Source organism: Microcaecilia unicolor, chromosome 3 (genome assembly GCF_901765095.1).
Source record: "Microcaecilia unicolor chromosome 3, aMicUni1.1, whole genome shotgun sequence".
NCBI classification, from domain to species: Eukaryota; Metazoa; Chordata; class Amphibia; order Gymnophiona; family Siphonopidae; genus Microcaecilia; species Microcaecilia unicolor.
In genome coordinates this window covers 405,608,514-405,636,107 of record NC_044033.1, presented here as the reverse complement: position 1 = coordinate 405,636,107, position 27,594 = coordinate 405,608,514, and the positions used below count along the sequence as shown (strand labels likewise).

The window sequence follows — 27,594 nt, the reverse complement described above, 5'->3', positions numbered from 1 at the left end:
CTAAGAAGGAAACACTAAATACATCATACAATATAAACTAAAAGACACTTTTATATTAGGCTAATATCCTTAATACTGTAGCAATTTTTAAATTATTGAAAAAACTCCAAAACAGTAAGATGGAGTCAGCAGTGAGAGGGGTGCTATCCAGTCGTTTGCATTGAGTGTCACATGTATGATTATCTCCCAGTTGGTGAGATGTCATATGTGTGTGCCCGATGCAAAGAGCTCCTAGCTGTCAGAGAATGTGTCCATTCTCTTGAGGCTAGAGTAGCAGACTTGGTGGAGCTGAGGGACACAGGTACATAGAGGAGACCTACAGGGATATTGTAGAGAAGTGCCACCTCCAGTCTGGTAACCCCTGTGCTACCTTGGAGGAGGGAGGTCTCCTAGAAGGAGAGCATCACGCTGGTGAAGTAGGAAGTACTCTTGTAGCCAGGACCTGCCCACCAGGGGATGTACTATCCTCTCGCACCAAGGATATGTCTCCAAGTGCTGCCCGTGATGGAAAGGTTAGGACAGCTGTTGTAGTTGGTGATTCGATCAATAGGCATATAGATAGCTGGGTGGCTGGTGGACATGAGGATCGCCTGGTGACTTGCCTGCCTGGTGCGAAGGTGGTGAACCTCGCGCGTCACCTAGATAGGATTTTAGATAGTTTGGGGGAGGAGCCGGCTGTCTTGGTGCATGTGGGTACCAGTGACATAGGATAATGTGGGAGAGAGGTTCTGGAAGCCAAATTTAGGCTCTCAGGTAGAAAGCTCAAATCCAGATTCTCTTCGGTAGCATTTTCTGAAATGCTACCCGTTCCACACGCAGGGCCCAAGAGACAGGCAGAGCTCCAGAGTCTCAATGCGTGGATGAGATGATGGTGCAGGGAGGAGGGTTTTAGATTTGTTAGAAACTGGGCAACATTCTGGAGAAGGGGGAGCCTATTCCAAAAGGATGGGCTCCACCTTAACCGGGGTGGGACCAGGCTGCTGGCGTCGGGATTTAAAAAGGAGATAGAGCAGCTTTAAAACTTGCAACAGGGGGAAGGCCAACAGTCACTCAAAAGCGCATGGTTCAGGATAAGGTATCTTTCAAAGATATCACCAAAACAGGGAAGATAGGGTATCCTGATAGTGAGGTTGCAAAAGAGACCATAGTAGATCAGGTGTAGGTGTCCTTAAATAAAAAATAAAAATCAGACAAAAGATTGCAAATTAATACTGTACAGTACTAAGCACCATGTAAATAGGAACAACAAACATACTTTGAAATGTCTATATTCAAATGCCAGGAGCCTAAGAAATAAGATGGGAGAGTTAGAATATATTGCACTAAATGAAAAATTAGATATAATAGGCATCTCTGAGACCTGGTGGAAAGAGGATAAACAGTGGGACACTGTCATACCGGGGTACAAATTATATCGTAGTGATAGGGTGGATCGAATTAGTGGAGGGGGTAGCATTGTATATTAACGCAAGCCTTGAATCAAATAGATTGAAAATTCTGCAGGAAACAAAACACTTCTTGGAATCACTGTGGATTGAAATTCCATGTGTAAAGGGGAAAAGGATAGTGATAGTAGTGTACTACCGTTCGCCTGGCCAGGATGAACAGACAGATGCAGAAATGTTAAAGGAAATTAGGAACACAAACAACTGGGCACCACAATAATAATGGGTGATTTCAATTACCCCGATATTGACTGGGTAAATGTAACATCGGGGCAGCTAGGGAGGTAAAATTCCTTGATGAAATCAAGGACAGCTTTATGGAGCAGCTGGTACAGGAGCCGACGAGAAAAGGGAAAATTCTAGACGTAGTCCTTAGTGGAGCACAAGATCTGGTGCGGGAGGTAATGGTGCTGGGGCCGCTTGATAACAGTGATCATAATATGATCGGATTTATTATTATTTGGTACATTTGTATCCCACCTTTTTGCAGGCTCAATGTGGCTTTCATATAACCGTTAACGGCGTTAGCCGATTCCGGTCTGAACAAATACATGGTATGAATGAATACAAAGTGATATTGTGGTAGAATGTATGGTAGGTACGATTGGGGGAACTTAGGGAGGGAAAGGGGGAAGAAGAGTCAGGTAACGTCCGTTACGGTCTTTGGTTACATTGTGTCACAAGTGTCCAGGTATTTTTATGTTGGGTCGGTGGGGTATGCTCTTCTGAACAGGTCTGTTATTATTGCTTTCTGAAAATTTAGGTAGTCTAGCGTAATTTTTACTGCTTTTAGTAATGCGTTCCATAGTTGTGCGCTTAGGTATGAAAAGCTGGATGCATAGGTGGATTTGTATTTGAGTCCTTTGCTACGGGTAGTGGAGGTTTAGGTATGATCGTGCAGATTTTGTGGTGTTTCTGGTTGGCAGGTCGATAAGGTCTGTCATGTATCCCGGTGCCTCGCTGTAGATAATTTTATGGACAGTTGTGCAGATTTTGAAAGTGATACGTTCTTTGATTGGTAGCCAATGCAGTTTTTTCTCAGAGTGGTTTGGTGCTGTCAAAACGTGTTTTTCCAAATACAAGCCTGGCTGTATTAGCTTTGAAGTAAGTATATATAGGAAATCAAATACGTTAGCGTTTAACTTTAAAAAAGGAGACTATGATAAAATGAGAAGAACAATGAAAAAAAAACTTAGAGGAGCGACTGCAAGGGTCAAAAATTTACATCAGGCGTGGATGCTGTTCAAAAACACCATCCTGGAAGCCCAGGCCAAATATATTCCGCGTATTAAAAAAGGAGGGTGGAAGATCAAATGACAGCCGTCGTGGTTAAAAAGTGAGGTGAAGGAAGCTATTAGAGCTAAAAGAAAATCCTTCAGAAAATGGAAGAAGGAACTGACTGAAAATAATAAGAAACAGCATAAGGAATGTCAAGTCAAGTGCAAAGCGCTGATAAGAAAGGCTAAGCAGGACTTCGAAAAAAAGATTGCGTTGGAGGCAGCGACACCAGAGCTTTATGCAAACTCGATATTGATACCTGACCATGGGCATCCCCCCTCAGGAAGTCACGAAGCCTCTGTCCCAACCTCGTGCCTAGGGCTGCCTGGTCCAAACTAAACCAATAATGATGTAATTGTCTATATGAATAATAATCCTTATTGGTTAGTGAGAGTCTCTGCTGCAAATCCTGGAGGCCATACAGACCACCCTCTTCATTTACTAAGTGTTCAAGCAGGGTAATCCCCATTGCCGACCATCTATCAAATATCCCTTTTTCCAGTCCTGGTGGAAAATCTCCATTCCCTCGCAATGGGAGCTGATCACTAATATTGGGGTTGTGTTTCCACAACTGCATTAAAAAACGCCAAATGCTTCTCAATGGTTGCAACAGTATGCTGTTCTGACAAATGAGTGGTAAATTTTTTGTTTTAGCCTGCAAGAGGAAATTCAAATGCCAAGGCCCAAATAGTGTACGCTCCCAACTAATCGGTGTGTATTTGATTTGTATTGAACAACCAATCCCTAAGATGTCTCAGAAGGCATGCCTGATTGTATCTTTTTATACAGGGTAGCCCTAACCCACCCTGCGCCTATCCAGCCCGCAAAAATTAAAAACATAATTTTGACTTCCTCCTCCCCCCCCCCCCCCCCACAGGAATTTCCGACACATACTATGCAGCTTTTGTAAATCTTTACCAAGCAAATGTATTGGCAACACCTGCAAGATATAAAGCCATATAATGCCGATTTTTAAAAAAGGTTCCAGAGGAGATCCGGGAAATTATAGACCGGTGAGTCTGACGTCGGTGCCGGGTAAAATGGACTATTATTAAGAACAAAATTACAGAGCATATTCAAAAGCATGGATTAATGAGACAAAGTCAACATGGATTTAGTGAAGGGAAATCTTGCCTCACCAATCTAGTACATTTCTTTGAAGGGGTGAACAAACATGTGGATAAAGGTGAGCCGGTTGATATTGTGTGTCTGGATTTTCAGAAGGCGTTTGACAAAGTACCTCATGAAAGACTCCAGAGGAAATTGGAGAGTCATGGGATAGGAGGTAGTGTTCTATTGTGGATTAAAAACTGGTTAAAAGATAGAAAACAGAGAGTAGGGTTAAATGGTCAGTATTCTCAATGGAGAAGGGTAGTTAGTGGGGTTCCCCAGGGCTCTGTGCTGGGACCACTGCTTTTTAACCTAGAGATGGGAGTAACTAGTAAGGTAATTAAATTTGCTGATGACACAAAGTTATTCAAAGTCGTTAAATTGCGGGAAGATTGTGAAAAATTACAAGAGGACCTTACTGGGAGACTGAGTTAAATGGCAGATGACATTTAATGTGAGCAAGTGCAAAGTGATGCATGTGGGAAAGAGGAACCCGAATTATAGGTACGTCATGCAAGGTTCCACGTTAGGAGTCACGGACAATGGTGTTCATGGGGGATATGGTCCTGTGTGTGTCTTCATGTTGAGTTTACCACTGATACAGCTGCCAGCCTACAACCAACCTTGGAAGGCTAAAAGAGGGTGAGTGAGTGGGCAGGGAAAGAAGAGAGACAGAGAGAGACGAGCTGATGTTGAATGGAAGGAGAGACAGAGCGAGATGGGCTGGCGGGGGGGGGGGGGGGGGGTAGACGGATAAAGATGGAATAATGCTGGCTGGGGGGGGGGGGGAGAAGAGAGTGACAGAGAGAAGATGGCTGCATGCGAGGGGAACTGAAAGAGTGGAGATGGCTTCTTGGCACAGAGAGAGAGAGGAGATGGCTGCCTGGCTGGATGGGAGGTTGAGAGAGAGATGCTTAAGCTGGGGATAAGGGAAGAGAAAAACTGGATTATGGGGAGTGGAGTGAAGAGAAGGGGAGATATTCTGGTCTTATGGAGGGAGGGAGAGATGCTAGACCTGGGGGGGCAGGATGGAGAGATGCTGGACTATGGTGGGAATAGGGGGAGGATAGGCAATATGTTGGACCATGTTAGGATGGGAGGGAAGAAGCTGGACAAATGGAGGGCTAGAAATACAGAGGGGGAGATACTGGGCATAGGGGAGCTTAGGGACACAATGAGAGGAGATGCTGGGCAAACACATAGAGAGGAGATGCTGGGAATGGGGAAAGACAAGGATAGAGACAGAGGAGAAGGTGAACATGAGGGAACATAGGGACACAGAGAGGGGAGATGTATGATGCACTTCCTATATAATAATTCTCACCTCCAACGTTCTGTCTTGCCTGGGACCGTGGCTCCCTCGGAGTTGGTCTGTTAGGCTCCGTAGATCAGACTGACGTCATTGGTCGCACTATGATGTAATCCCAGGTGAGAAAAAAAACACACAGCTGATCCAACCCCACAAACAGCAAAAGGCTCGAGACAAGCAACCAGTGGATAAAAAATCCAACAACTCGCTGAATGTGTCGCACCCCTTCTGAGGCCGTCACCACTGCCGATACCAACCAGCCTCCCAGGCCGCAGCACTACGGGCGGCTAGTCTGGGCGCGAAGACAACAGGAGGAGCGGCGGGAGACAACAGTTGTGGCTCCTGCCACTGCTGAAGGAGCTCCGGGATGAAAATGTGGAGCGCGAGGAGCAGCACCGCTGCAAAACCGGAAGTGGTGAGCTAGATCGCGGTACCAGCCGAAAAAGAAAGGCAACAGGGAGCATTTGGAAGAGGGGAGGGAGGGGACGACCGTGACACTCGGAGCTCCAAAGACGCAGTCTAAATGGCTGCGGGGCGGGCACTCCGGTCGCGAAGACAACAGTCTGCAAATCGGAAGGAAGGAGCCAGAGGTGGGGTCTGGAACTCGGAGAGCGGGAGGGAGGGGTCGAGAAGGTACAGAAATCATCAGTGGCCAATAGAGAAGGAGAAAAAAGAGAAGAGACATCAGATTGGCCAATAGAATGGAGAGGGGAGGAGCCGCGATGCAGGGAGCAGCGAATCAGCACAAAACGGGGCAGACCCAGCGGACAACAACCCTGGAACACGGAGGGAGGGGGGGATGACTCTGGAACACGGAGGAAGGGGGGACACTGGAACTGGGTGGGAGGGAGGGTCCCCAGGCACACACACTGTCTCTCACAGACGCACACAGTCTTACTCACTCTGTCACACACACACACACACGCAAACTCACTCTCTCTCACACAGTCACTCTCACACAAACTCTCTCAAACATACACACTCCGAGGAAAACCTTGCTAGCGCCCGTTTCATTTGTGTCTGAAACGGGCCTTTTCTACTAGTAGAGAAGAAATGTCAAATGAGTCTCTTTTAATTGAAAGGAAGCTCTGGAATGAGGGGGCATTGATGAAGGTGAAAGGGACAGACTCAGGAGTAATCTAAGGAAATAGTTCTCTACAGAAAAGGTTGTGGAGCGTGGAACGGCCTCCTGGTGAGAAAAAGACTATCTGAATTCAAGAAAGCCCAGGGACAGGAACATAGCAATTACTATGTTACTATAGGATCTCTTAGGGAGAGAAAGAAATAGTAGATGGTATGGATAGGCTGACTTAATGGGCCATATGGTCTTTAGCTACCATCATTTTCAATTCTTCTATGTCCATACTAGGATTTAGGGTTCTTTTTACTAAAGTACAGTACGTTTTTGCCAAAGTTAAGGCGCAGTAAATGGATATGGCGTGCACATCATCTGCCCTGAATTTACCACACAAGGCAGACACTTGGAGGTACTTCTATAACAGTGTGTCTATATTTAGGTGTTTGAAGGGCATATAACTGGGCAGACACATTTAAATGCCACTTGCATTCATAAATGTATGGAATACCAAGCATTTTTTGGGGGAAATGTACACTTACATGTGTATGTTGCAGCAAAGTGACTAAGCACGATTCTGTAAGGATGTGCATAAGTAGTATAGCATATAAAGTGGGCATTCACATAGGTGTGGAGCACAGGAGGGACATGGGGGGGGTGCTAGTTTCATAAGATACACACATCCCTTCCACATTTACAACTATAGTTACGCCAATGTCCCGAGTTATGCCAGATGCCGTTATGGAATAGGCTCTCACCATGCAGCATTGGGGCACCTACTTACAGAAGTGCCCCCTTAATGCATAGGCCCTGCATTACATGCGTTAGCAGATAGTGCGGGCCCAGTGGAAAAAGAAACTGACAGCAAGAAGCTGCAACAGTTCAACCCAAACTCCTCCCACCAGTCAAGCCCTTGATCCAAATCTCACCCCTCCAACCAGGAACACCCCTAGAGTAACCCTGCCATAACAGATACTCTGCCCCCAACTCCCCCGCCGGGACATATGCGGGAGGTTTCCCTGAGGCCTGGTGGGCCAAGGCTGGAGCAGTTCCCTCTGTTCCAGGTTCAAAATGGCACCAGTGACCCCTAGCGGTATTCTCACTGTAGTACGGGTAGGGAGTCAATCTGCGATATAGGGGGAACCACCTATAGCTGAGTGATTTCTTGTGTGGTTCAATCAGGGGCTAATGCAGCAGCCGTGCGGTAGAGTTTCACCAGATACTGTGGAATTAGCTCTCCAAACCTACCAAGGAATGCTAGAAGCAATGAGCATTCAAATCATTGCCACATTAAAATCACAGCAATAATTGGCAGGTCATTGCGAAATGTCACTCTTCCAGTCAGTACCTGAGTCACCAATTGGCTCAGGCACTGAGAGGAAGGGTGACATTTGAAAAAAAACCAAACAAACAGGTTCCAGTGGTCAGAATGTGCCTGATCCCCCTCCCCTTCTGCCCAACTGTACTCGACCTGGCACTGGACCACCCCCCTCCCTTTCTTCTTACTTTAAAATTGTCCTCATCCAACCCTCTCCCCACCAAAACCCCCCCACCCTGGCTAAAAAAACAAACCCCAATTCCCTAGTGGCACCCTACCCCCCCCCCCCCCCCCCCCCCACTTGACCTGACTTGATTTTTTTTTGTCTCTGGTGTCTCGTGGGGACCCACTGATGCCTTGCTCAGGGCCTCTCCAGCTCCATACCTTAAACGAGACAGGAGTGATGACCACTTGCTCCTGCCTCAGTGCTGTTTAATATTCAAAATGACGGGTACCCTGTCCCACACAGCTGGGCAGGGCTAGTCTGCCACCATTTTGAAGGTGACTGCGCTGAGGCAGGAGCAAGTGGGCATTGCTTCTGCCTCATTTTAAGGTATGGAGCTGGAGGGGGCCTGAGCCAGGGGTCAGGGGGTCCCCACTAGACACCTGGGACTTCATAAAATCAAGTCAGGTAAAGGGCAGAAGGAGGGAGGGGGTGCCTGATACAAAATAGGAAATTACAAAAAACATGAAGAGAAAAACTGAAATGGAGACAAAAACTGAAACCAGAGAACCCATACTCTGCATGTTGTACAACACCACAGAAATACATGTCCTCTTGTACATTGCAAAATAAAGCTGACTGATGTCTCCCTCTACCTTTCATTTCCCTTCATATTCAACATGTCTCCCTCTACTTTTCCCTTCATGTGCAACATGTCGTCTCCCTCTACTTTTCCCTTTCCTTCATGTGTAACATGTCGCCCAATGGTTATCCCTGGGTGTATGCAGCATGGAGTCTGTCCACTTCTTGGGATCCTACCAGATACTCATGTCCTGGATTGACCACTATTGTAAGGATACTGGGTTTGATAGACCTTTTGATCTGAACCAGTGTGGCAGTTCTTGTGTTCTTAAGAACCCTTCCTCAACAGGAACGCCTTGTACTCTTTCCCACCCCCGAAAATTACCCCATTCATTTTACTTTAAAAGGCAAAGAGAGAGAGAAACAGGAGTAACCTAAAAAGGATAAATACAACATAAAAATATGATGTTTGAATAGACTGCTGGTTCAGTCAATGAGTATGAACCAACTGACCTCTGAGGCGTTTTGAGGTGACTTTTCCTCTATGCTGCTCTGCCCAGTCAACATTTTATGAAGAAACCATATGTCAGATGCCACTGCCAAGGGAATTAACGCTAACAAAGCTCTTGTTTGTTCAGAGCTTTTTAGCTCCCTCCACCCCCCCACCCCCGCCTTTTGTTTCAGAGACTGAGTGATTAGAGATGAAGTTTCAAATTAAAACAGTAATGCTGCCTAATCAATATGGACATGGATTAAATTTGTGTTTCCCTGGCCGTTGTGCCAGTAAGATGACACAATTTACTGTCTCTTATGAACTTGTAATGACTTGCATTCAATATCATTTTAGTTAAGTGTGTTAAAATTATTTTTTCTACTGGCCATCACTTGTTACTGCATGCCTGGATTTCTTCAAAGATTTATCAATCTCTGTTTTCCATTTCCTCTTCTTTCCATTTCTTTGCCCCCTCCAGGACGTCCTTTCTTCTCATCTGCTGCCTGTGTTCTCCTTCTTCAGTAATTCTCCCTCCCTCTATCTGATCTCTCCTCTCTTGAGCTGCTTCCTGGCTTGAACCCACCATGCTGATCCTAACTCTGGTACAGGGCCACCGAGAGACTAGGCTGGGCCCGGGGCAAGGCCGCCTTGCCTATGACCCCGCCGCTGCCGCCCCCCGTCGCACCCCCACCGCTGCAGTCCCCGGTCTCACCTGCCTGCCTCCACGGCTCTGGGCCCCCTGCATTCAAAGCGGCAGTCGCAGATCGCCTCTCTTCTGGCCTTCCCTCCCTGTGTCCCGCCCTGGTCTGATGTAACTTCCGGTTTCCGCAAGGGCGGGACACAGGGAGGGAAGGCCTGAAGGGAGGCAATCTGTGACTGCCCCTTCGAATGCAGGGGGCCCGGAGCTGAGGAAGGCAGGCAGGTGAGACTGGGAATTGCAGCTCCGGCGGCCGGGCCCCCCTTGGTGGCCCTGCTCTGGCAGGGAAACTGGGTTAGTTTTTTCTGTTGATATCAGAAAATTATCTGAGTTACTATTACTACTGCTATTTATTTCTATAGGGTTGCTAGATGAATGCCGCAAGATACAAATACATAATCCTTACTAAATGACACTCACAAACTAGTGAAGACAAATATACAGGACATTGGTTAAAACCAACAAGGTTATGATTGAGAGGGGTCCATGGTAAAAATTTAAAGGAAAACCAAATCAAAAAGCACAAACAGGCCTCTTGGAACAGGGCAAAGGTAGTCTTTATTGTAAAGACCTGACATGGGTCTTGTTTCAGTGTCCAAGCGCCTGCATCAGGGCTCGCAAAAAAATCCTATGATGATGATTTTTGCAACACCACCACTGTTGGTACTAGAGATTGTGCCCTAGATACTCCTTTAAATAATATGATAAAATCCCGTCAAAACATTGAGATTTAAAGTACTCCCCATTGGTGCTGACAGAACGCTTCACCTACTGATTTTAAACTACTCTCTCCTCAGAAGCAGCAGCAGCAATGGTGGATTTTTAGATTGGGTTAAAACTGATGTGATTGTGATCGAGAGAGTCCATGGTTAAGATTTAAAAGCACCTTAGAAAGTGGATTTTTAGAGTGGGTTTGTGTAAGACTAGATAACTTCATCACCTGATTGAAAATATATTTGTTCCCTTTAGGGTCAGAAAATATAACCTGCATGGAGCAGTTACAGCCCTAAATGGATGACAATGGGGCAAACCTGCAAAGAGTGTCAGGATGGATAGGCCATTTTGGTCTTTATAAATGCCATTCTTTACTGTGTTACTGCTAAAAGTGGAACTGAGATGTCAGAGTATTATGAGTAATTTCAGCATATTTGTGTTTTCTTTCTAATATGTATTCATTCTGCTTTAATTCCAGAAGGAAATCATGGTTATGATAATACTGAGCCAAATATGCACCCGCTCTTGGTGGCCCATGGTCCTGCCTTTAAAAGAAATGTCACTAAAGAAGCCATGACTTTCACAGACTTGTATCCACTACTCTGTCACCTCCTGGATATCCAGCCATTGCCAAATAATGGCTCGCTCAGCCATGTGCAGGATCTCCTCACAAGCGCAGCTGCTCAATTTCTAAGTGACTATGGAGGGCAAGAGTCCTATGCCTCCATTGTAGGAGTGTTCCTTGGGAGTGTGCTTGCTTTAACGTTTCTGCTTGTTTTTATCAAGCATGTAACTCGCAGCCAGATATCTGCCCCACAAATAGAGCACCCTGAAATCACCCAGCCCTTGTTGGATGTCTGATGCTAGTTCAGAATAGGTTCAGACTGCTGAGGTTTGGCTTGCACCTGTGATAGCTTCAGAGCTAGAAATCAGCTTTTTCAAATCAAACTGATGAATCATCAAAAAGAAATTCAAGTAGAAAGTTTGACATGAAAGGCCTGACCAAACTATGATTTTTCCAATAGGGAAAAAAGTAATGAACTGGGTCCATAATAAGAATGTGTCAGTTGATCCTAAAACACTAGATTGAATATGTAATAGATATATTGTACACGGTGGGCCCATTATACATTTTTGTATTAAGGCTGTTAAATTTTCTCCTCAGATAGCTAGCTGTAATGGGAGTTTCATTCACTGGATAGCGATCCTGTATTTTCTGCAATGCAAAGTAATTTATTTCTAGTTTTTAGGTACACAGTAAATTAAAGCGGTAGTTGAATAAACCAGAGAAACACCTATTAGTGATGAGTTTGTACAGTTTAGAAGAAAAACCATGCAAGAATAAAGTTCTTTCTGGAAAAGCTCCATCATGTTCTAATACCACTTTATGCCTGCAGTGAACTGGTCGGACATGTTTTGTGGGGGAGGGAGGATGGTGGAGAAGTATTAATGTTTTACTTAGGAAGTGATGTATCCTGGGATCTAGAGACAGAAATTCTTTTAATAGCAATTTTTTTTAAAATGTATTTTTTTAGTCATGGCAGACATTGGTTGAATGATATGACTTAATGCATTTGCGAATTGAAATGCTATTGAGATGTAATAAAACATTTTGATTCAGTGAATATTTAATACATTAGATGACTGCTTACCAGACATACTATAGTAGGTGTTGCATTCAGAGGCATCTTGATCTGGATAAACCAAGTACATATTGCGCAGCTCTGACTGCGCATGATGCTCATAGTACAGTATAACTATATTTCTGTAGTAGCTTCTGAGCTCAGGTTCTGTATTTTAATGCAAGAAGAGAATATGTTATTATTCGCTGCGCTATGCCCAACACATATTGGGGTATGCTTACTAAAGAGTGTTAAGTCCTTAACGCTTGCTAACAGGGTTACCGCATGAGAGCATTAAGGTGTTTTGCAGTAATATACCTGTTAGCACTTGGGGAATTTTCCTGGGAGATGGCATGATGTGATGTGGGTGTGGAAACATAATCCTGTTAGCGTGTCCTCAATGCACGCTAATGGAAAAACAGCTTCGTTAACACTGGATCACTTAGCGCCTCTTACGTTAAAACCTTTCAGTTAGTGTGTGTGCTAATGACTACATTCCTCCAAACAATTCCCCAAAAAGAATAGCATTAGATTTGTAGTTAACATGTGCTGAAATCCATGTTAACTGCAATTCCTCATGTCCTTTAGTAAACGTACCCCATTGTTAGATAATGTGCATTATAGGTGAAAATAGAGTATATATGGCTGTTTTTGATGTTTCCTCCCTGCATAATCTTGAATGACATTGCTGAAATTCATTTGAAGCCTGGTTGATAATGAACTAATATCACCGTGTGCTGTAATTAACTGTGATGTGTAGGATCCCAAGATAGCCATAGGGGTGTGTCTACTAAAGGGGTGTGTCTACATACGCTTAGAGCACATGAAAACGCTTACCGCAAGACACGTTAAAGCATTTTGCGGTGGGTAACCATTAGCACACACTAAGTATGCAATATTGAGGTTTTTTTTTAATTTTTTTTTCTCGGGGCATGGCATAGGTGGGGAAACGTTAACTAGGTAGCGCATCCACATTAGTGCATGCTACCAGGCAGGTTAACAGTGGTGTAATGCGTAAGCCTTAGCGCCTCCTAGGTAGGAGGCAGTAAGCGCTCAGTTGTTAAAGCTTTTTCAGGTAGTGCACATCAATGCAAACAATAGCAGATGAACTGAAAAAAAAATTCATTGTAAATGCCCTGTATCTTGGGTGCCCTAGAAATGGGCTTAGTGCATGAGAGTTTCACGTTAGTGCACAGTAAGCCCATTTCCTTGTGCCCTTTAGTAGACATACTCTATAGAGTGAATTAGAGATGTAACAAATAGCATATTATACTATTCAGCTGAATACGAATAATAGGCATTGAGCTTTAACATAACATAATAAAAGAAGCAACAGGAAATCAGAGATCAAGTGGGGTTTTCTTTCAGTAGGATTAAGCACAGTAGATCCGTGGATTATTCATATTCAAATTTAAATCACTATTTGGCCAAATGCGAATAATGTTATATCTTCTTTTACTCTTACCAAAAGAGTCTTGTAATGGTGCATAGAAAAGGGAAATGTAGGATTTAGCCCCTAGAATCCCCCCACGGTTCTGCTATGAATCAGCTTGTGGTTAGGTTGGCTTTCTCAGAGGGGCACTTAAAGAGAACAGCCTCATCAGAGCATAAAGTCAGCTTTATCCCATGGTAGCTTTTCCCTCCTCACCACCCCGTTCCACAGAGCGTACAACTCGCCAATCATAGCTTCCCGTGCTTTCATCCATACTCTGTGCAGGCCAAGCATAATAGAGAGTGAGTGATGCTAGTGTGGGCATCTGGCTACCCAAAAGATGCCATGGTGTGTGTTAAGGTAGATGACTTTCTTTTGGTGGTTCGCAGAAATGGATTTCTCATCTCGCTTGCTGCAGGCACCAGAGTGAACCCCATTGGCTTGAATCTGTGTATGGCACCTGAAAAACCCGCACAGTAAAAAAATATTCCTAGGCTTACTCTCTAATGTACACCTGAATTTTATAGAATCAGCTTAAATTTCCGTGCGGTATATAGAATACGCTGAGTGCCTCTCCGTGCAACCAAATTTGGTTGTGTCCATTTAGGCCACGCTTTATTTGGTGTAAATCCCAATGCCTAAATTAGGTGCAAAGCTGGTGTATTCTATAATAATGCACATAGATTTTCAAAACGCCCATGACCCGCCCATAATCATGCCCCCTTTTCAACAATGCGACTTGGAATTTACGCACATCATGTTACAGAATACACTTAGCGAGTTGTTCATATAAATCTTAATTCTTTAAGATAATTGCCTGTTATCCAATTAACAGTGCTGATTAGCTAGTTAAACTAATTAACGTGCATTGTTGTAGAATATGCTTCGATTTCTGCGCTGAAACTAAGGCGCGGCATATCGAATTTGGGGGCGGATGTGTTCACGGCAAGAGGCAGCATGGGGTTAAATTGAGAAAATCTGCTGTGGGAAGACTAAGTCCTTATAAATCCTTCCTGGTCTGGTAAAGACAACAGAGTCTGACTTGGAGCTGATCCTGACAAGACCCACAGTAATCTTTAGAGACTATGACATGAGGTGCTCTATTTCAAAGAAATTTAATTAGCTGTGGCTTCATTGGTAAAAATTCAACTAGTTGTAGTTTCCCATGGGAACAGCATTAAAGACTCTGCTGGCAGATTGTAATGGTTGGAGAAGGTTTCTGAACTTCAAAAGGTTAAAAACTGCTATTTTTCAAGGGAACAATGGCCTAAGAAATAAGGTGGACAGTCAGGAAAATTATATGTTTAATTTGGAGCCACTTTAGGGGGGTCACGTGATGGCTGGATCCTGAGCAGACGTGCCTTGGCTGCTCTCCTCGCCATAGCTAGAAAAACTGCTATATAACTGCTTCACACCCCGGTTCAGAAATCTGTGTGCCTACCTGAAACATCGAGGAACATCCCAGGTGTTGATTACCCAGCTGCAGAGGTGTTTTAAGGGGATATTCTGGGCATGCCAGCTCGGACCCCGCGAACACAGAGAATCCACGGAGCGCATCATGTTGCCAAAATGGCGTCCGGAGTAACTTCTGCAGGGGAGAATCAGCAGCAGACCCCACCAGTGATTGCACTGCAAGAAGCTGCAATTAAGGAAATAATGAAACATATGGCGGCAGTGCTGGATGACAAACTGTCAGCCCTTCACGCTTTTATGGACGATATGAAAGAAAATCTAGTAGCGCAGGGCAATCGTATACAGCACGAAGAGGAACGAATATCCCGCCAGGAGGATTTGGTGAGTGGAGTGAACTCCCAGATGGCTGCGCTTGAGAAACGTTGTAAAATCTTAGAAGAGAAAGTAGAAGATCAAGAAAACCGGAGCAGAAGAAATAACATCAGGCTGGTAGGGGTCCCAGAAAGTGTAAAGGAAAAGGAACTGTGGGACCTAGTAGAGTTGTGGCTACCCAGAGAGTTGGGACTGGAGGTTGATGGCCAGAGGCTCCGGGCTGAGCGGGTGCATCGCGTGGGTGTCTTTAAGGAGCAGAACAGCAAGCCACGACCGGTAATCGCCCGCATCTTTAACTACGCTGAGAAGGCTCAGCTAATGGCCAAGTATCGGCAGCGAAGGAATGTGGTCCATAACGGCACAAGTATCCTGATATTTCAGGATTTTTCACCGAGAGTGTCGGAGATGAGGAAACGACTCTCACCGTATTGTTCCCAGCTATTCAACAAAGGAGTCAAGTTTTCGCTGCAATACCCAGCACGGGTACGAGTGCAGCACGAGGGCAAGGTTTTGTTTATGGAGAGCCCTGAAGAGCTGCGAAGTTTCCTGGCTAATTTGTAATATGAGGAGGACTTGTGCTGCAGTTGGAGCAGAGAGCCTGGTTGGGGGCTGGGTGCTAACTTGAAACAGGCGAAGCCTTATTAGACGGACTAAGGAACTGTATGCTACCCCTGCACTCAATTGGGACACTGTTGGAGGTCGTGATGAGGGATTTGTGTTTTTTGTTGTTGTTTTTTTTTTCTCCCTTCTTTTTCTTCAGACGAACAGGGTGTTCCTTGTACTGGACAGTATGACAGCAATTAAACAGCCCGTATGCAGCAAGAAGGAGGCAAACTGCTTGGCGGGAGTGTGTGATAGACTGGGTGTGACGGGAGAACTGGTGAGAAAGTAGGCAGATCTCACAACATCAGCCAGATGGAGGGTAATACTATTAACTGTTGCCTGGTAGCTTGAAAATGCCAATGGAAGCCAGCCCAGTTACTCAGCAGAGCTGCCTGCATCACAATGATTTGTTTATATTGTTGTTAATTGCATTTTTCTGTGCTCTCTGGTGGGCGGGTAAAATGTAAAAGATATACACAGGGGCAGTGTGTTTATAGTGTGCTAAACTATAACATGTTATTGCAGATAAGTGCAAGTAGTGGGGGGTTTGAAAGGGAAGGAGCAACTGCTGAGGAATAATGTGAAGGTCCAGTGTTCGATGTTTTTTCTCATGCATTTGTGGGGTTGCAAATTCACTCACATGGATGGGGGTGGGGGCTGGATAGATGTACAATGCTGGTGTAATGTGACAGAGATAGAGCTCAGCTCGATGGTTAGTGCAGTAGGGGTTCAGATACATAATGTTCAAGGAAGGCATATGGGTGGGGGACACGGGGATTTTTCTTCATATGGCAATTGTAAGAGAGAAGTGGATACTTGAGAGGGAGAACCGGGTAAGGAGCAAAATAGCGAGGAGAGTAGCTTTCCAGGGGAGGGAATTGCAATGCTGGAGATTCTAGGGGGGTGGGAAGGACAAGGGTATAGAGGGTTTGGAGGGAGAGGGTGTGTGCTGTGGGAGGATGTTTGGGAGCTGTTGAAAGAGTATACTTGGTGCAGGATGGATGATGAGGTAGGAGGGGGGAGGGTTGGTAGAGGGAAGGTGGGGGGGAGGTTTCAGGCGGGGGGGAGGGGATTGCACTCCTGGAGTCAGGTACAAGCCATTGGGAAGTGATGAACAGCTGGTCATACCATTGGGCTGGGATAGGAACGAGGTGGTGAGCTGGGACACTACCTTGGGACAGAGATGGGTCTGCTGGATGTCGAAGTCTACTTGGTTTTATGAGTAATTTAAGATTTGGATCATGGAATGTTGATGGAATACATTCGCCCATAAAACGTACTAAGATCCTGTCCCATTGTTCCAAGTTAAAAATAGACATATTATTTCTGCAGGAAACGCACCTTTCCCAAGTGGAACACCAAAAACTAAAAAAAGGATGGGTGGGGTGATCTGGTCTCTGCGTCCTTTAACAACAGGCAGAGAGGCGTTGCTATTCTGTTCCATAAAAAGCACCATGTATGCATGCATAAATTGATTCAGGATCCGGGGGGTAGATTTATCATCTGGATGGGGGAAGTTGCGGGCCAGAGGGTTGCTCTTCGTTCTGTATACGCACCAAATGTATATTCTCACTCTCTCATCTCAAGTCTTATTGCGCAGTTGGTGACAGTAAGCGGGTATCAGCTGGTGCTAGGAGGGGATTTCAACATTACTGCGGATCCCTTGATAGATTGTAAGCCAGCTAAAGCTAGACCCCCGGCATGGAAGGATAAAGGGGTAAATTTGTTGATGAGTGAGTTGAGCCTGATAGATGTTTGGAGACTGCTGCCCCCAGATTCGTATGATTACACCTATTTCTCCCAGGCGCACGGTGTACATGCCAGGTTGGATTATTTGCTCTTGGGTGCCTCTCTCTTTTCGCGGGTAGTGGCTGCGGATATTGTAGATGGGGCAATCTCAGACCATTGTTTGGTTTGGGTAGATATACGTGGGCAACAGCAAAGAGAGAAGCCAGTGTGGCGTATGAACCCCACATTGTATATGGACTCCGAGTTCCGAGCTTTCTTGCTTGAAAGGTGGGAGAATTATTTGAAGGAAAATGACCCAGATACGGTGGATCCTATCATCTATTGGGAGGCAGGAAAGGCAGTGATGAGGGGGCATATTTTGGGATATGTGGCCAGGACTCATAGGGAAGGGGAGAGCCAACTTGTTGCCTTGGCGACCCAATTGCAGCAACTGAGGGGGAAACATATTTTCACCAAAGATGAGAGGGTGAAAAGAGAATATTATGCTATACGTAAGCAGATCAATGATCTTCTGACTGCGAGGGCAGCACAGGACATTCAAATGTATAAGTATAATTTGTACCGATGGGGGAATAAAGCAGGGAAGCTGCTGGCCGCTCTTGTTAAGGGGAGAGCGGCGAGAAAAACCATCACTAGCATTCGGCAGTCAGGGGGTAAAGTGGTAACAACTGACACAGAGATACAACAAGAGTTTGTGAAATTTTATCAGGCCCTCTATGATAAGGGGGAATTAGACAGTGAGCAGAGAGAGTCTTTCTTTCAGGGTTTGGTTCTACCCCAGCTATCACAGGCACAAAGGGAAGCTCTGAATGTTCCGGTGACAGGAATGGAGATAGGACAGGCAATTAAGCGTATGAAACTGGCAAAGGTGCTGGGGCCTGATGGGCTTGGGCCAGAGTTTTATAAGATTCTGGGTATGAAAATCAGTCCTCCCTTTCAAGAGCTGTGCCATCATTTGTGCGATGTGGGAGAGGCAGGGAGGAATTTAACACATGCTCATATTGTGGTGCTCCCCAAACCTGGGAGGGATGAGGAGCTGTTAGGATCGTATCGGCCAATATCGCTTCTCAATCAGGACATAAAGCTCTTCGCGAATATTCAGGCTCATAGATTGGGAAAGGTCTTGCCTGCGCTTATACATGACCAGGCGGGGTTCGTGCCGGGAAGATATGCATCATCTAATGTCCTACGGGCTCTGACAGTCTTACAGAAATTGGGGGGCATGACAGGAGATGCTATCATCACTAGTCTGGATGCAGAGAAGGCATTCGATAAGATTTTGTGGGACTATTTGTTCTGGGTGCTACCTCAGTTTGGGATTATGGGCTCATTTCTGGGAGGTATAAGAGCTTTGTATAGTAATCCCACAGCTCAAATAATGATTAATGGGGCGCTGTCCCCAATTTTTGGGCTGGAGCGTAGTACCAGACAGGGATGCCCACTTTCACCCATGCTTTTTGTGTTATTGCTTGAGCCCTTTGCCGCAAAGATCAGGCAGTCCAGCCAAGTGCAATGCATCCGGGTGGGGTCCCAGGAATTTAAAATAAATCTATTTGCTGATGATATGCTCATATATTTGGATCAGGCAACCAGGTCGCTCCCCAATCTGATAACGCTGCTAACACAATTTGGGTCCTTCTCTGGACTGCGAATTAATTTGGACAAATCAGAGGCTCTAGCGGTATCTTCCCCGTGTGGATGCCAGCGGATGCCAACGTTCCCTCTGGCCTGGTCCTCGGGCACCTTAAAGTACTTAGGTGTGTATCTCCATAAAGACCTGAAAGAAATATACCGTAGAAATATACAGGATAAACTCAATAGTATCAAGGCACTGTGCCACCGATGGCGAGAGTTACCGCTCTCATTGTTTGGGAGGGTGGCCCTAGTTAAAATGGTGATGTTGCCGAAGATCCTCTATCCCCTACAGATGTTACCTCTCTGGATTACGAGGAGGGATGAACTTTGTTATAAAGGGTATATTGGGTCATTTTTATGGACGGGGCGAAGGGCCAGAATTGGATATATAAAGCTCACGCAGTCTAGAGCGAGGGGGGGTTTAAACTTGCCGGATCTTCGGTTATATAACGTGGCATCCTTGCTCAGATGGATACATGAAATATATACGGGAGCTGCGAGGTTTGCGCCAAAATCTGTATGGGAGGCAGGATCTTTGCCATCTGCAGCTCTTAATCTTTTACAGAGTGGAACGGGGGGGAGAGAGAGTTTGTATCCTTTGCTTCGGCCGCTGCGACGGGCTTGGGAATGGTGGGGAAGAGGTATAGGGGGCGCAAGGGGCTCATCTCCTTTCCTAGCAGCAGTAGACAACCCTCAGTTTCCAGCGGGGCAGGGTGCGACTCGTTTCAAAGCCTGGGCGAGGAGGGGCTATCGTTACGTCGGGCAATTTATGGGGCTTGGAGGAGGACATCTATCCACTTTTGAACAGGTGCAGGAGGCTTGGAATTTGGTGCGTGCAGACTTTATGCCATTTTTGCAGTGGAGGCACTATTGTGCTACATTAGCTTCTGGGGGTGAGGGGGGACCGGTTTTCACCCAGCTGGATAAGATTTTTTGTCAAGTACCCAAAGAGGCGAATAAGCTAGCGGTCTGGTATGCTATAGAGAGGAAGCAAAGGCAAGTGTCCTCACTCGATAGCCTGGCCAAGTGGTGGGGGGAGCAATTGGGAGAAGAGATTACAGGGAAAAAGCTCTCAGCATATTTTACGGGCGCATTCAAGGCAACAACCAGTGCCAATCTGCAGGAGATGCAATTTAGGCTGCTGCATGCTGCTTTTATAACAAGGGCTAAGGGGAAGAAAATGGGGCTCTGGGAGGATAGCAACTGTGTTAGATGCAAGCAGAAGGAGGGCACTCTTGTGCATACTTTCTTGGAATGTTTGGCTTTGCGAGAATATTGAACAAATGTGTTGGGTGCTGTGGAGAAGATGATGGATGCTACTCTTGAATGGTCCTACAGGGTACTGCTTCTGGGAGATGAAAAGGATTTGGGGACACAGGGGTTGTCACCGTCCCAGGTGCGGTTTGTCTGTGTGGCGTTGATGATAGCAAGAAAAGTCATATTAGTGAATTGGATAGCAGAAGCACCACCAACAGTGCGCCAATGGTTGGTAAAGATGAAGCAGATGGCTGGTTGGGAAAAAGAAAGGGAAAAAACCTCTGGGCAAAGGGCTGGACAGGGGTATAGTTCCTTGTGGAAGCTTTTTGACGCACTACATAAAGAATCTCAATAGACTCCAGGAGTGGGGGGAAGGGATGGGGGGTAGGGGGGGAAGGAATGTTGGGAGGGATAAAACAAAAAAGAAGGTACAAAAGAGTGCACCCAGGAAGATGTTGACGGATATGTTCGTACAGAATGATGCAATATATTGGGATGTCATCAAAAGAGCGTGTACAGATGTTGTTTACTTGTTTGATATATGTTGGAAGTTTTGCATTTCTGAGGCAAGGAATTGTTTAAATGTGTCAAGTTATATTCTTATCTTGGCTGTATCCCGTGGCTTATTTACAAGTTGGATTGTTTTTTAAGATGCACTGTGCAGCTTCTGTACTTCAATAAAAATATGTTAAAAAAAAAAAATTTGGAGCCACTATAAAATTTTCTTAGGTTGTCACTAGTTCAGCCTGCTATGTTCAAAAATATTTACTAAAAATTTAGAAAATCCCACTAGAGTGAAATACACTGATGCAAGAACTGTAGGTCTGGACATGTACTCCATGTGTATAAAAGTATATTCTACAAAATACATGCATGCATTGTAATTCTACCTCCACTCCACCTAAACCTCACCCAGGGAACCGCACACTTTCCATGCTTCAACTTTTTATTCATGTATATGGTCATGCAATTTTTAAAACTCTCTTAAGCTTGTATAAATGGGCATTACACCTGGAAAAATGTTTGTAAAATGGACTTTAATGATTCTTTTACTGCCCCCACCCTCCAAATTGGGGATTTCAACACTGGGGAATTAATGTTTTTCATTACTAAGGTGTTAAGAGGCAATGATTGCACTTTGAGCGAGGTATTTATTTATACAATATTTTATTGTAGTTGAAAACTATTAGAACATTGATTTGTACTTTGCTGTTATATCTGCAGAACAAGGTTACTTTTCTTTTCGTTTACTGAATCCTTTTACTCCATTTCCACCTTCTCTAGGCAGTCATGCAGGGCAGCCAAAATATGGTGGCTGAGTACTAGAGAGATTTCTCCCAGGCTGAAAAATTTTGGTGCTGCCAGTTAGCAGGCACTGCCTCTACAGCATATAGTTATTAGCATAAGGACCAACGGGGATATTTTATATATGCTGCCTGGAAAATCCAGCAGCAGATGAATCCAGGAGCTAGTGGGTTAAGTCCGCCTACCAGCAGGTGGAGATAGAGATAAACAAACTAAAGGCAGTGATGCCAGACGGCCAGCTCCGTCCTCAGTCAGTATGTCTCTATCTCAGCAGGTGGTGGACGGCTTTTTCTCCAGCTCCTGGACCCAAGGCCTCTGAGGGTGCTCCTGGGCTGGTGGCCAGTTTGAGCTGGGGGTGGTGGACTGGTGGTGTCCCCTTTGGCAGCATACGCAGTTGCTGGGTCCCTGCTGCACTTCAAATTCCCTCTGAACAGGCTTTTGCTGTTCCTTTCCTTCCCTGTTTGTTTCTGCCTCCTCACTCAAAAAAAAAAAAAAGAGACCCATAGAATTTTTGTTTAAAAGAGAAACAGAGAAGCACAGGTAAGTGTGTTTTTGCTGAGAACAGGTTTGTGTTACTGCTGTCCGAGTCCTGTTGCCTGCTTGTCTGAGCCTGCCTCGAAGTGGAGTCGGAGAGTTTTTTTTCTTCGACTCAGCTGTCAGTTCCCGCGCTTTCCCGGTCCGGGGTAAGTCCTGCTGGGTTCCTGTTCGGGGGCGGGCGGAGGTGGTAAAACACTGTTTGTGATGCGTTCGGTGGCGGGCCTTTGCAGTGCGGGGTGCGCTGATTTTGCGGGACTCAACGGAGCGGTGCCCCCCCCCCCCCGAGAGCGTGCTTTCCCACCCGGAGACTTGCGATTCTCGCGCCATTTTGCGATCGGTCGTGGAGCTGGCTCTGGTAGCGGTTTTGGGCAAAGCTTCTCTGCTGGTAGGGAAGCCATTGAAGCGGCGTATCTGCTACAAGGGCGGGCGTCTCCAGTGGCCCTGAAGGCACATTCTACTTGGGCACAGGCTGCTTCTTGGGCGGAGGCGTCGGCCTTATCTCTGGAAGAGATTTGTCGGGCGGCTACTTGGGCGTCCCATCATACTTTTGCAAAGCATTACAGGCTAGACGTGTCTGCTCAGGAGGATGCGAGTTTTGGGGCGGGAGTGTTGGTGAGGGGAGTGTCAGCTTTCCACCCTACTTAAGGAATGCCTTGGTGCATCCCACTAGTTCCTGGATTCATCTGCTGCAAGTGACAAGGAAGGTAAATGTGATGGAAAATATTAAAAATTGCTTTTCAGTCTTGCTTTAATGGATAATACATTTTTAAAATCCCCTGTCTTTGACCCAAAAGTGACTTTCCTGGTATATCTCAAAGAACAGGCTGGTATAAGATAAGGCACACTCAAGAACAATGTATGAGATAAGGCACCTCCCAAGAACAATGTATGTCCCTGAAGCCAGCTTGTGCAGAAGGGGGGGGGGCGGGTACTCTTGAGGTTCGGTAAATGATTCACCTGGCCAGTGGTTTGTTTTCTTGAACTGAGAGAGTGTGACGGCATCCCCATGCACATTTCTGGATAAGTTCTAGCTTAAAAAGGGGGGTTGTTGCGGTGGAACTCTGGGGCTCATTCTGTGGGTGGACGCATCATGCAGAAAAGACTTGTTCCTGGTCTGGACCCTTCAGGCTTTTCGCTGCAAACGGGCCCCCCAGCTGATGAGACAAGGGCCTGAATGATGTAATTCCTGACCAGGGATGATGATGTGTGTATATATATATAAATATCTTTCTTATTTTACTTTTCTATAGCCTTCCTTTAGTAATGTACTCGATTAGTGCGTGTATTTCTTAATCATTGTGATGCAGTAACAATAATGACTTATACACTCTCCAATTAAAGTGCAAATAAAGAGTTTCATTTACCCAATACGAATCTAAAAGAATCTGTAATATTTTATTCTGTGAGCAGTCTGTGGTGATCAAGTGAGCAGGCTGCAATACCGAAGCAATACAGTAAAATTATATCTTACCTGATAATTGTCTTTCCTTTAACGCAGCAGATGAATCCAGGATCCCTCCCTAGTCAGCTGACGGTTTTTTCATTTTCCGTGCAGTGTGGCTATTTTTTTCTTCCAGGTTCTCTTTTGCAGAGTTCAGACAGATATGGGAACACGGAAAGGATTCCGATTTCTGGATCAAGTTGCAGTTATTTTGAAGTTCTTATTTGGTTCAATGTTTTTCATAGTGAAGATGGTTTCTGGTTATTGGTTTCATATTTTTGGCCTTGGCAAATACGAATGACATACTAACTGAGGAAGGAGCTGGCCGTCTGGCATCACTGCCTTTAGTTTGTTTCTCTCTATCTCCACCTGCTGGTAGGTGAACTTAACCCACTAGTTCCTGGATTCATCTGCTGCGTTAAAGGAAAGAAAATGATCAGGTAAGACATAATTTTACCCTATAAGATTTAGATGTGGTATGTAGAATATGCTTGGTTGCTAACCTAGTGCCTAAGACTACGCACATCCATTTATACCACTGAAAATGTGGCGTAAATTCCTGCGCAAAGATTTACGCAGACTGGGCCATATTCAATCACAACGTGCATAAATTTGGGAATACTCATGAAACGCCCATTTCCCCGCCCTAGCCATTCTCCTTTAGAACTGCGCACTTTTAGAATTTAGGTGCAGTTCATTACAGTATATGCTTAGCGAGTTACGTGCGTAAATTCTAATTATTGCCAGTTAGTGCTCATTATTGCTTAAGTGCTGATTTGCTTATTAACCCAATTAAGTTGCATGCATTGTTTTGGAATACACTTAGATTTAGGCGTCATAAATAGAATCCGGCAGCAAATGTAAAGCAAGTCCTGCTTGTCACTATCAGTTGATAATGTTTGACAAATGAAATAACGTCACTCCAGTTTCTGTGTATTGTTGTGTTCATGAGTGGCCTAGGAGTGGCCTAGTGGTTAGGGTGGTGGACTTTGGTCCTAGGGAACTGAGGAACTGAGTTCAATTCCCACTTCAGGCACAGGGAGCTCCTTGTGACTCTGGGCAAGTCACTTAACCCTCCATTGCCCCATGTAAGCCGCATTGAGCCTACCATGAGTGGGAAAGCACGGGGTACAAATGTAACAAAAAAAATATATATCACTTGTCTCCCCTTCCCTCCCTTTTGAAGGTTCTGTTCATGTTCTCACTCTTTATTCTTTTAGAAAGCTTGTTCTCTGAAAATTTCAAATCTAGTAAGGATAACTAACCATAAATGAGAATATTACTTATTGATAAATGATGGAAAGATGGATATTATAACAAATAACATAGATTCAGTATTATTTTAAGTAGTTTTAAACAAGGTTCCGGGATACTTATTTACAAGCAACGTTGATGTTTTTAGCATTTACACTATAACATTAATTAATGTAATTGCATTATTTTATGCTTCAGTGTAATAAAAAAAAAATCTAAGGCTGGCCTCCCTAAAGTATGTTGTAACATCATATACAGTAGATTGTGCATAATATATGTTAGGAATGTGGTTCCTTTATATTTTGTGGAGTGCCCCTTGTAAATCCTTTGTTTTCCCTTTATTCAGCTTTCAGCAGAGCACTTTGTGTTGCTGTCAGAATTTTTCCATAGTATTGGAACCAAGCAAAGTACGAAAAGTGCAGTTCTATAAACTGCACGTGTAAATGTTTAGAATACTGGCATAAACATGCGTATATGCCAGTATGCTGCTTAAGCGCTATTCTGCAAAAGTCCACTTAATGTTCGAGGCCGACAGAAGCTGTTTTTTAGATGCACTGATACGGGATTATGCTAGTATTTCTATAATGGAACCTAAGCACCTAGATTCCATTATAGAATAGGCTCCTAGCACCTGCCTTTGGTGGGGGCTTAAATGGAGGCGCCCAATTATAGTGGGCTGCTTCATTGCTATTCCTTATCCAGTCAACTTGCTCTGTTTACACAGTTGATGTTTGTATATTTTGTGTTATTCTGGAAAACTATGACCTGTGCTGCTCAGAGTAACTCAAGAGCTATAATCTCAGATTGAATACTGCATTCTATCCATTCCCTATTGGAATTTTTGTGCTCATATTCCTGAGCTCTGAATGTAACTTCTATAGAGACTCCTAGTTGTTATAGGTAAGATAGTGCCCCCTCCCTTCTCGGCTCATAGATCTCCATTTTAGACACACAAGCTCCAAACAGGCTCATGCCAACTTCTCTCCCTGCAGCCCTGTAAGCATTCACTTACATTCAAATGAAATACCTTTAGAAAGACTCATTATGTCTGTACTGACCCAGAATCTATGCAGCACTCTTGATTTCAGTGGTTTACAGAAATTTACGAAAGTGAGCCTGCTCGTGGATTTTCATTAAGTTTCGTTTGCTGTATAGCTACATTTATTTATTTATTGCATTTGTATCCCACATTTTCCCACCTTTTTGCGGGCTCAGTGTGGCTTACAATACGATATGAATGATGGAAATACAATTTGTTACAACTTGGTTATGGATTACATTGTGAAGAGTTATACAAGACATAGCCATCAAGCCCAGAATCCTGTTTCCAACAGTGGCTAATCCAGGTCACAAATACCTGGCAAGATCCCCAAAAAGTTCAATACATTTTATGACTTACTGTATTTGACTTTTCTTCCTGTCAAGGAACTTGAAGGCTTGCCTCAGCAGTCTTATATACTGCAGTCAGTGTGAGCTGAGACTTGAAACTGGAAATGAGACTTACTAGTGTTTGATTTCTCATTTTTGCTGAATGTCTGCGCTTGTGTACTTTCTGTTTGTAGAGTCAGCATACTTAGATTCTAAAAATAAACATTTATATTTCTGGCTTGTCTCCCAGACTTTGATTCAAATAATCCATCAGCCATAGGGAGTTTTATTTGCAAATAGCACTAAAGATAAATGATTGCTTTAATATAAGACCTTCAGTTGATTTGCTAGCAGAACAGAATGAATTTTCAAAATGGTATACAAATATTAACACTTAAGTAGATAACCTGAGAGAAATAGCAGAAATAATTTAACAAAATATTTCAACCCATGCTATTGTTTTTTTTTGTTTTTTTTTCTTTTGAACTATAAGGTAAATTTCCCTCGGCCTACAATTCTCTCCCTCTCTCTCTTGGAACACAAGGGTGGGAAGCCTGGCCCAGTGTTCCTTATGGAATAGATACTTACTGTAGGTACTATGCTTGTCAACCATTTTTACAGAGGCACTTCTAACAACTTGTATACAAACCTTTTATTTTTTGACAGCATGGCTTGTTCTTGAAAACACACATTTTTGGCCTTTCACTCTCTAAACCAGGATTATTGAGAACAGGTGGTCATCCTGGCTGTGAAGCCATATAAGAGGAGTCATACTGGAACTAGTGCTTATAAAAGTGGACAGTGCCTCTGATATTATTGAGGGGGAGGGATGAATGATATTCAAGAAAGCATGGGACAAGTACAGAGGATTTCTAAGTGAGGGGAGGGGAAGGGATTATATAGCTTAGTAGTTGAATAGATTATATGGTCTTTCCTTGTCATCAAGCAGATGAAGCCATTAAGTATGGGTTATGTCCATCAACCAGCAGGGGAGATAGAGAGCACTCAAACTTTCACAGTGCCCTCTTGGCCAGCTAGCTCCACTGCCTCTTCAGTATTCTCTATCTCCCTTAGCAGGGTGGCTGCAGCTTGTTCGAGCTCCAGAAAAATCTGCCGGGAGGTGGTTCCTGGCTTGCCAGTTGTTAACCGGGGTGTTGGAGGCTATAGCAGCTTCACTTTAAAGGCACATAGGTTAGCCCTTTCCCTGCCTTACCCATACCTCTGTGGATGTGGACATATTGCCTTGTTTTCCCTGTCCTTACCCACCAACAGTGGATGCAGGCATATAGGTTCGCCCTTTCCCTGCCTTTCCCACTCATCTGAGCCTCCGGAGTCTTCAATACCTCTGCTTTCCTCACAGCTTAAAAAAAAAAAAAAAGTCGCGTCGCGTTTTTAAACGCAGAGACGCTGGAACAGAGGTTT

The 27,594-nt window shown here is 44.7% G+C and overlaps 1 protein-coding gene across 3 annotated transcripts in view; it reads left to right on the top strand.

The window, feature by feature from the left end:
* Window positions 1-11,549, top strand: part of ENPP5 (ectonucleotide pyrophosphatase/phosphodiesterase family member 5) — a 48,730-nt gene extending 37,181 nt beyond the window's left edge. For all 3 annotated transcript variants that reach the window (XM_030198769.1, XM_030198770.1, XM_030198771.1), the window contains exon 4: window positions 10,663-11,549. In XM_030198769.1, coding sequence (XP_030054629.1) covers window positions 10,663-11,045 — 383 coding nt within the window. In that variant the 3' untranslated portion in view covers window positions 11,046-11,549. The remainder of the gene's footprint in view (window positions 1-10,662) is intronic.
* The last annotated feature ends 16,045 nt before the right edge of the window (window positions 11,550-27,594 follow it).